The 10,166-nt window shown below is 43.2% G+C and overlaps 1 protein-coding gene across 1 annotated transcript; it reads right to left on the bottom strand.

The window, feature by feature from the left end:
* Positions 1–6,281: 6,281 nt before the first annotated feature.
* On the bottom strand, positions 6,282–10,166 carry LOC144105635 (uncharacterized). Its single transcript, XM_077638751.1, has 3 exons — positions 10,078–10,166; positions 6,887–7,734; positions 6,282–6,370 (listed from the first exon to the last, which is right to left on the bottom strand). The coding sequence occupies exons 1-2, from the start codon at positions 10,081–10,083 to the stop codon at positions 6,889–6,891; spliced, it is 852 nt and encodes a 283-aa protein (XP_077494877.1). The 5' UTR covers positions 10,084–10,166; the 3' UTR covers positions 6,282–6,370; positions 6,887–6,888.

Below are 10,166 nucleotides of genomic sequence, written 5' to 3'. Positions count from 1 at the left end.
ATCCTAAAATATACATTTTAGTCTCCTTGTTTACTGAGAGGCTTGCAGCCCACACATTTAATATGCATATCAGTTTTTAGAATTTAGGAAACGCTGTTACCTTCGGCGCTGTGGCTCAACTAATTTTGGCTTTAACGATAGGTTACGTGCACCAGAGGTGTTGCTTTTCCAGAAAGCCTTTCGAAAGCGCATGTACTTTGGTGCGATTTACGCAAATCTAATGGCGCCACAGCGTCATTTGCTCACATTTTAACAGTGTGACGTAGACAAGGGGTAAAGTTTTCTAAAGAAAGTCCACGTGTAGCTGCCATTGAAACTCTTCGCCCAGTATAAGTCCTAAGAATGTGACATGAGTAAATATTTGAATAAAAGAGGTTGGAATGTGACGATCCATGTAATATATTGGTAGCCGCCTGCGTGACGGGCTAAATAGAATGGATTCCATCCTAACATAATTAAGAGGCAGCTTATTACTGAGAAACCAATCAAAGAAGGGTTTCAGTTCTAGGTCAGAAACTTTAACATCTTCACAGGATTAGTTAACGCAGGCAAATCTAGTGTAGTCATCATACATAAATGCCGTAAAGTTATCCAATGCATCCGGGAAATAATTACCGTATATAGGGAATAGGAAATAGGCAAAAGGCACCCTGGCATCTCTGAGGCACCCCAGAACCAAGCATGCTATACTCTGATTGTGCATGCCGGAATTCAAAATTCAAGCGCGCGCACTTCCCCGAAAAACCACACCATTCTAACTTGCGCAGTAATTTGTAGTGGTTCACGCAATCAAAAGCCTTTTTAATGCGGAAGAGGGATGCCAGTAAAAGACTGTGGTCGTTCTATGCCTCACTTGCAAGGTTGCAAATTGAGCGAACCACAATATTAGTTGATGATTACTTCTAAATTCACGCTGACATGCAGATAATATCGCTTCGCGTTCCAAAAGAGTAATTACGGTGGTCACTAAAAGTTTTTCATATAGTGTGCCTATATTCAGCAATTCTGGCCAGAAGCATTTTTGAGCGGGAAACCTTTTATGAATGCAATTTTTTTTTCATATTATGTAAGATTTCACTATAACAGTCAATATATCTGCAGATCACCCGACGGCAGTCCTGTATTTTTTTTATATATTCACGTTTTCGCTATCGTCAAAAGCGTTCCCCATTGGTTTTCTATGGCAATCTTCACTGTTCGATGCTATCGATGGAAATGTTTCAAATGAAAGATTTTGCCACATACCATAATAATGGACCATTACCTTCAATATTTTCATAAAAGTACCTTATAATTTTCTATTTTTCAAAATTTTTGCCCGAGAAAGCTGGACTTCAGTGCAGCTAAGGATGGAAGCGGGACAGTTATATTCAATAATCTTCTGTTCTCGATTTTTACATAGAATTACATTAAGGAATAACTTCAGCTAATTTTAGAGGATCTGCGTATGTTGCCTCGTAAAAGCCTGAATAAATGACTAAGCCTGCAGAACGGCTGAGAGATCAATATATTCTTTTAGTACAAAAGGAGATACCTCTAACAGCCCAGCACAGTGCTTCTCTTGCGTAACATTAACTACTGTAACAGTTTCAGGCGCGGTTGCATCAATAAACCCAAGAAATGCAGCAACAGAAGGCGAGTACTTTGGACTGCAATCAGTAGGGCATGTGTTGACCTATTTCTGGAAAATAAATATTAAAGATATAACAAGCGATTTTAGTGTTATTCTTCGAAATTCAAAATCAGGCACGCAAAAACGATCAGCTGTGGGCTTAATAACGCAGTTAATTATTCACCATGTTAACTTTAAGTCAATGGAATATTTGGCTAATAAGCGAGAATAATATTACTCTAACTGCTTCTAGTGCGCTCGAAACTTTATTTCCCGCGAGTAGGTATTGATTTCCATAGTGCTTGCTCAGTTTTTGTGTTTTAGTTTTGTGTGCACGAAATGCTTCTTTTTTTATCAGTATTAGAACTGTTACGATCCCTTAAGGATATATGGCAGTGCTGCAGCACTTTTTGCAATGTGTTTTTTGTGAATTAGAAATTGCAATCATTACAATATTCCTAAATCTGTTGTATTGAAGGTTTACGCTCTCTGGACGTGAAAATCGTAAATTTTAATCCTACAGACGCTGCTTTAAAGAAATAAAGTTAACATCTTTGTAAACGTTTCTTGAGGCATCCTTAGTACTAACACTAGATGGATAAAGGAGACCACTCGGGAAATGATCACGTACGCGATAGTCGCATGTGCCACACCAGCTAAGATCTGTGTCGAACATATGCACTATGAAGTCCATTATTTATAATGTCGTTAAAGGGATTGAAGAACATCATGATGCCCGCAGCCTTCCAGTAAGTTAGAGTACTCATTTCCACTACTACCTTTCATTGCACCAATGTTAAAGGTTTCAGCAATGACTGTTTTCATGTGTGGGCTATAAAGCGATGTAAGCAGACATTCGAAATGAAGGATAAATATTGCATGTTCCTATTCAGAGCACAATATATTACTCTTGATAAAACATCTCAACACTTTATACGACGAGTATATAAGAGTCACTATTAAAGGTGCAAGGCAACTCAGCAAAATACAGCGTCAGCGTCATTGATATGGCCTCCCGAGTCCTAGCATACATTTTAGTGGGCACTCATTTTACCCATCTTCCTTAACGAAGAGTTCACAAAGGACTACACCTCAAACTAGATCGTTTCACAAATTTTGAGCACAAATTTCACAAATCCCTCGCATCTTGAGCCTTCATAATTAAACGAAGAAATGCACTCAGAAAGACGTACTTAACGTCAAACCTTACGACTGTCAAAATAGGTATTCACGTAGTGAATGTGCTCTGCATTACTTTGGCCGAGTAATTAAAACGTGGTGCTTGTGGCGAAAATGCCCGTCCCGAGACCTTAGTGATAGAAATGAACAGCGCGAATAAGCACAGGGACACAAGGACACATGAATCATCATGAATCACGAGCATGCCCAGACGGCCACCTTAGCGAGACCTTAGGTAATTGTTCAATAACCACCGTAATAATCATATCATTTATCATCCTCTTTATAATTTTTGTCTCTAGCGACTGGCCCGAATGAAGTGCATTGTACAGAGTCGTCTTGAACGCAAGCGAATCTGACAGCAAGTTTTGCAATGATAAACCTGTCAGTCCTACAGCCTAAATGGCTGGGAATCATGGGGTGTACTTACTATGCCCATACGTCGATTCATTTACGAGAACTGCGCCTAAAACGGGTACACCGAGAGGTCTTCAATAATACCTCTTTTTCAGCGACAGCAGCGAAATTTCTCGCCACATACTCGATTAGTGGTGACGCAATAATCTAAAATAGAAATTTGGAGTATTACTATCTTATGGTATGAAAAATGCGTAGACTTATAAAAGCGGTTTTTGCACGTAATGTGTCACCGATACGACCTTCTTGTGTTAAGAAATAAAAAAAAATTGTGATGACTTATAGAAGCTGTTTTCAAGTATTGTTGCACCGATGCGACTTTCTTGTGTTTAGAAATAAAAACTTTGAGGTTGTGCTGTGCCTTGTGAGTCAGGTGATGAGTGTGTGAGAGAGAAAGAGAGAGGAGGCGAAGTAAGGGTGAGACATGAAGGCCAGGCGGAAATGCCCGGTTGGCTACAATGCACTTCAGGAGGAAAATAAAGGAAGGAAAAAAGAAAGAGTCAAGAAAAACAAAGAACGCCAACAAGATTATTCATAGGCGGGCTTTCATACCTGCGACACTTCAGTAACTAAGCAGCGCTTGGATGGAATTCTGTGCGCATGAAAGTTGAAGCCAACATCGAACGGGATACTCGCCCATGCAATCTCACATTTCTTGAAGGACGCTGCGGTATTCAAAGTACTATCTTCCGCTTACACAGTCCCGCTTCACCAAATGGTTTAATGATCGGGTGAACTAGCGTAGTCTGAAATCACAGTTGCTTGAAGATAAGTATTTTTGGACCATGGTTCATTCCGAGATATAGGTCCAAAGGGTTCAAGTAGTCCCCCCCCCCCCTACTCTCCAAAACAAGGCAAAGACACGATGCAAGTAAATCAGGCGAAAACCGACACAGACATACCGGACCTATCTTAGTGTTTTCGATCTGAGCTAACAGAGGTCCCAATATAGACACCCAATAGCCTTTCGGTCAAAGGCCTCTGAGCCAAAGACCTTTAGGGAAAAAGCGCTTGGGATAAAGGGCTTCACCCTAAATGGCTTTGACTTATAGCGCTGAAACCTAAAGGTCTTTGCCGCAAACGACTTTAGTTAATGGCCTTCTCTCTAATTGCCTTTGATAGATTATAACTGTTACAAACTAGTACTAACTAGTAAACGAATATAGTTAACTAGTAGCCCGCGATGACACAAACGCTTTCGCATTTGCAGTACGTAAGTAGTCTTAAGTGGTTTCCAGAAAAGGGTTGTATAGCGCCGAAAAAGACAACACATAGCAAGCGAGACGGGACGGATGTGGATGGATAGCAAACGAGACGGATATGTTGGTTTTTTTCGGCGCTACAACCCTTTTCTGGAAACATGCACCAACTAGCCCCCCAACAAGTATTACTCAGTCTTAGGTGGCCTCCGTAATTTTTTACTGGAGCCATTTAGCGCGATAGTTTCAATGTAGTGCGCAAAAATTCACAGCAGCCAGCAAGTATGTCTAAGCTGTGAATTGCATAATGTGCAGTTTTTAAGTCCGAAGGAAATGTCACCGTTTCGCATTGTGTGTATTGTTTAGTCGCGAAAACCGTGGCACTGAGTTTTGGGGCTTTGTCGGCAGTAAGCCAGTTGTCCACGTGCTACAAGTTTCATTTGGAGAGGAGTCTGGGTCTAACAGTTTAATACTGGCTTTTCGTGACAAAAAGAACATTTAAGAAAGTCAACTTACTCAGCGGTCATCACGACCAACTGAATCTGGCCTGCAGTAACTCAGAATTCATCGAGGGCCGAACATGTGTTCCCTAAGGAGTGAGTCACCGGTGCCCCGCTTGGAGAACAAAAGGTTGTGTGAAACTCTGAGCCTACACTTCCGATAGCAAAGAAAGTACACCGTAATGGTGGGAAATGTCTTGGAACCGGAAGTAAAAGGGAAGGACAGCGTTAAGTAGAACTCTGGACAATTTAAATTGGCCTTTATCGATACATTTGCGCATTTCAACAACAAAGACGCTGTTTTCACTGAAAACGAAGCCTTTTTGCTATACAAAAGGCTAAAAATCAAAGGCGTCGCTTTCATCAGCCGAGTTAGCAAGTATAAGCTAGGATACACAGACAATTTTCTAGCGGCGCATTCCTGAGGCTACGGCACACCGCCATGCACTTCAAACAATTAAAAATGCTTTTGAATTGATTTTTGAGGAAATGAAGCGACGCAGTAACTGTCTCACTTACCTCGATGGGCATCCGAATCGCGCCGTAAGGGAAGGGATAAAGGAGGGAGCGAAAGAAGAAAGGAAGAAAGAGGTGCCGTAATGGAAGGCTCATGAATAATTTCGACCACTTGGAGATCTAACGTCCACTGACATCGACAAACATTTGTAATAATAATAGTTATTGGTTTTTTGGGAAAGGAAATTGCGCACTCTCTGTCTCATATATCGTTGGACACATGAACCACGCCGTAAGGGAAAGGAAAAAGGAAGGAGTGAAAGAAGAAAGGAAGAAAGAGGTGCCGACAGAAATTTAGGCGAGACCGCCAAACAACTATCACGAAGTCCTTTTTGGTGTAGATGACACAATTTTGAGTTAAGGACCCGCAATGTGTTTAAATGCAATTTTCTTCAGTAATAATTGCGTTTTTTGCTGCCATGCAGACATCGTCATACTCTAAAATATTCAGAGAAACGAAGTTCAATGAAGAAAAAATCACTGGGTAGAGCTATTTGCAGTGTACCACTCGAAGCACTTTTTTTGTGCGTGCCAACTGCTGGTATAAAGATCACGACAGAACGTTAGTGTTTTGTTGAGAAAGGTTGCTGTGTTAATGTGCAAGGCAACTTTCAAAGAATGTTTATCAAAGCACTTTATGGGGCGAAAGAACGTAACATCATTCCTTGCTGTCAAAAACTTCCTTGTTTGGTATTCTTGATGCAGTAAGCTGCTGCGGTAAGCGTCAGTCACATATTAATATACGCTGTTAAAAGTCCGCATATTTCTTCGTATGAAAAGGGGGGGGGGGGCTGTTGCCTGTTAGAAGAAAAAAAATCTGCATGGACGACATTTCAGGACACTGAGAACCATTATTTTGGAAAACACGTTTTATTGAACCGTTCTCTTAGATGTCTTCTGGGAGCTGCCTGAAAACAAGAGCGCCCCAACGGACAGCTGTGAAGGCTCTGGAAAGACAAAAAAATAAGGAATTTACATGATTGTTTTTATGATGAGCGGGTCAAAGGTACAAAGTGGTTTCAAAAATTATTGTTTCTGAAGTTTAAACGTAAACTTAACGCACGTAAATAACTAAGCGTCGCACGCGCGTATCCTCAATTCTAAACTGTATTCGAGAAGAAAAATAACTTGTATCCAAAGTTGCAAAATTTTACGCTCGCATATTTTACATGTTCAATTCAATACTAGCCAGTCATCAGCCAATTCAACTCCTCCGTCTGCACTGAGGCCAAAGTCCCTGATATGTATGATTCGTATGCTTTGAACACTATGAAGTGAATACCGATGGCGTCATGTCCTGTATTTCTAGCCAAAACACTCTAAACTACGGCATTTTCACATATCCTCTTACAAAGACACTATATCCATAAAGTGAGCGTTTCCGTACATGCTACCACTTCATTTCGGCATGTCCATTACATGACAATGTCTCTAAACACCCAACCAAACCAATATGCGCTTACCTCTAGCCGAGGTAACCGACTCCACCATAGCCAGCTCCGCCAGCACCTCCGAAAGACGACTTGCCGAAGCCACCCTGGTATCCGCCAGCACCGCCTCCGAAGCCAGCCGAGCCCTGCTTGAGGCCAGAGCCGAAGGTCTTGCTGTCACTGGCCGAGAATCCAGAGGTGTGGCTGTAACCCTGGTTGTTGTTGTAGGCGTTCACTTTCTTGGCGGCGGAACCAGCAGCGAAGCCTGCAGATCCCTGGTTGAGCCCTGAAGCGCCGCCCTGGTACCCTCCCTGGTGGCCGCCGGCCGAAGATCCATAGCCGGACTGGTAACCGCCACCGTATCCTCCGAGGCCGCCACCGTAACCGAGACCGCCTCCGTATCCGAGACCCCCATAACCGATGCGACCGTATCTCAGACCGCCATAACCGAGACCGCCATATCCGGCACCACCAAATCCAAGACCGCCGTATCCCAGGCGACCATATCCAAGACCACCGCTGCCAAGACCACCATATCCGAGGCCACCGCTGCCGAGACCACCATATCCGAGACCGCCTGCTCCAGCGAGTCCAGTGCCAACGACTCCAGGACCGGCAAGACCAGCTCCACCGTAACCGGCACCGCCAACGACTCCGAGTCCACCGCCAAGTCCAGCAGCTCCGAGACCAGCGCCTCCTAGCCCAACGCCTCCAAGACCAGCGCCAACAAGACCGGGCCCTACTCCGGCGCCGTAGCCGCCGACTCCGAGACCAGCGCCGAGGATCCCTCCACGTCCTTCGACGTCCTTGTCCTTCTTGGCAGCCTCTTCAGCGAAGACGCTGCACGCCACAAGGGCGCAGACAGCAGCAGCTGTGAAGAACTGCGAAGAAAACGAGATGAAAGGAATGTTAGATGTTGCCATGGCGAGCACTGCAGCTGTGGAACGCTTGAACTTTTGTCACAGATACGTCTTAGGGAATGGTGCAAAAAATAATAAACTCTGGCACACTAGGCCAGCTGATCCGCTGACTGGATAGCTTTAAGGGGCCGTGGATATCTTGAGTGCAGCAGCGCGTTTTACTGCACGCATACAGAAGTTTTTGCTCAGGAGAGATGGCTCGTAAGGCAAAAAATTAAGTATAGTGTACCAAACCCACTAGTAAGGCAGATGAGCGCGAAATGTCACGTAGAACAAGCGTACGGGATTAAGACTTGCATTCAAAATGGAATTTACAAAGGAGGTAATGTATATATGCGTGTATTTGTGGTCTGACCGTGTCAACAGTTTTATCAACATTAACTCTGGCCTGTGAACCTGGGTCTGTTTTTCCGTAATCCTGAAAGTAGGGGGTGTCTAACCTAGAGAACAGCAACGTTTTTTGCTTGTCAAATGTAGGCGAGAGAAATGAATAAATGCGTACGCACGTTTTATGAATTGCATTTTTGAATTTTTGTGCTGGCAGATGAAAAGGTGTAGTGTCTAAATAAGCTACCTGCCAGAGAACAAACGCCTTGAGAACAAGGAGGTTATGGCAGTGATAGATTCTCAGTTCACGAGCACATGCAAACTGGTTCACCCAGGTGCCCTGTACATTGATCATTATATAAATTTCGGCGATGAAACTTCCCCTCTTGCCGAAGCCAGTCGTGATTGCTTAGACTGTAAGAAGCGCTTAATGCTGCCAAGCATTTACGCATTTCGAATTTGTTCGTGTGCTTTAAAATCTCTAGATATCCTTAGAGTAAAATTTCAGAATCGCCTGAATATGCTTCATTACTTAGCATGTCGAACTGTCTGATCGATCACGCGTACAAAGAATTGCCTATTATTCTACTGAACAAAAATAAGGAATTTGTGCTGAATTCATTTATGACCGGCCAGTACTTGTACAGAGATCTGATTAATTTCAGTTGCTTTCAAGCATCGCTCTTACGGGGAACGTGATTCTCTTAACGTGCACTGACATCGCACAGCACAAAAACACCCAGGCGCCCGTGTGCTGTGCGATGTCAGTGCACGTTAAAGATCCCCAGGTGGTCGAAATTATTCCGGAGCCCTCCACTAGGGCACCTCTTTCTTCCTTTCTTCTTTCACTCCCTCCTTTATCCCTTCCCTTACGGCGCGGTTCAGGTGTCAAACGATATATGAGACAGATACTGCGCCATTTCCTTTCCCCCAAAAACCAATTATTATTATTATTGCCAGGTGTGCGCTGCTGTGTTGCGATTTTCGCGATATCATTTCAAAGAAGTGACATAGAATACGTGCTAGTAAATTTCATTGGGTCTTAAACTTGAGCAACAGAGATCACACTCTTTAAAATTTATTAACTTATCCCTTGTTCAATTTCACGAAGCTGTTACTGCCTCGATGTATAAAGGGATAGTATGCTTTCGACTTAAATGCGTTTTTTCTGTGGTATTTAGGGACCGTGAGCTGCAAAGAAATTTTGCAATTACTTTTCAAATGACTCTTAGTAAAAAAAAAAAGAAACCTGATGCATAAGTTATAGGGTTAATACACAGGCATTCGGTCTTTATAGCAGGGTACACATATATTTCTAACGTTTCACCACAGGATGCCGCCTCATCTCAAACTAGTATTCTGAAATTCTCTCTGCCTAATAATAATAATAATAATTGGTTTTGGGGGAAAGGAAATGGCGCAGTATCTGTCTCATATATCGTTGGACACCTGAACCGCGCCGTAAGGGAAGTGATAAAGGAGGGAGTGAAAGTAAGGAAGAAGAGGTGCCGGAGTGGAGGGCTCCGGAATAATTTCGACCACCTGGAGATCTTTAACGTGCACTGACATCGCACAGCACACGGGCGCCTTCGCGTTTTTCCTCCATAAAAACGCAGCCGTCGCGGTCGGGTTCGAACCCGGGAACTCCGGATCAGTAGTCGAGCGCCCTAACCACTGAGCCACCGCGGCGGGTCTGCCTAATCAAAATTAAATTTCTCCCTGAGCCTGCCGTGTTATGACCAGATTAAAAAATATATATAAGGACTTCTGATCATGTCAGCAATAACTGATAGCATATTATAGTAAGTTTTCAGCATGTTCGTTTCGAACAGTAGCTTAGAATAGTAATCCATTGAAAATATATCTGATAATACATTATGCTAAGTTATTGACAGCTTCGTTAATAAAAGTACATTAGAACAGTAATCAATTCAACATTGAAGTCGGTACTCTGAGCCTTACTAAACATGCTCTCACCTTCATTGTCGAGTTGGTGCGTGCCTCCCGAAGTGCGTCTCTCCTGTAGCTCCGACTCTGGGCTCCTTGGCTGGACACAGCGGTTTTCG

This window comes from Amblyomma americanum, chromosome 9 (assembly GCF_052857255.1).
Source record: "Amblyomma americanum isolate KBUSLIRL-KWMA chromosome 9, ASM5285725v1, whole genome shotgun sequence".
NCBI classification, from domain to species: Eukaryota; Metazoa; Arthropoda; class Arachnida; order Ixodida; family Ixodidae; genus Amblyomma; species Amblyomma americanum.
This window is presented reverse-complemented; position numbering and strand designations above follow the sequence as displayed.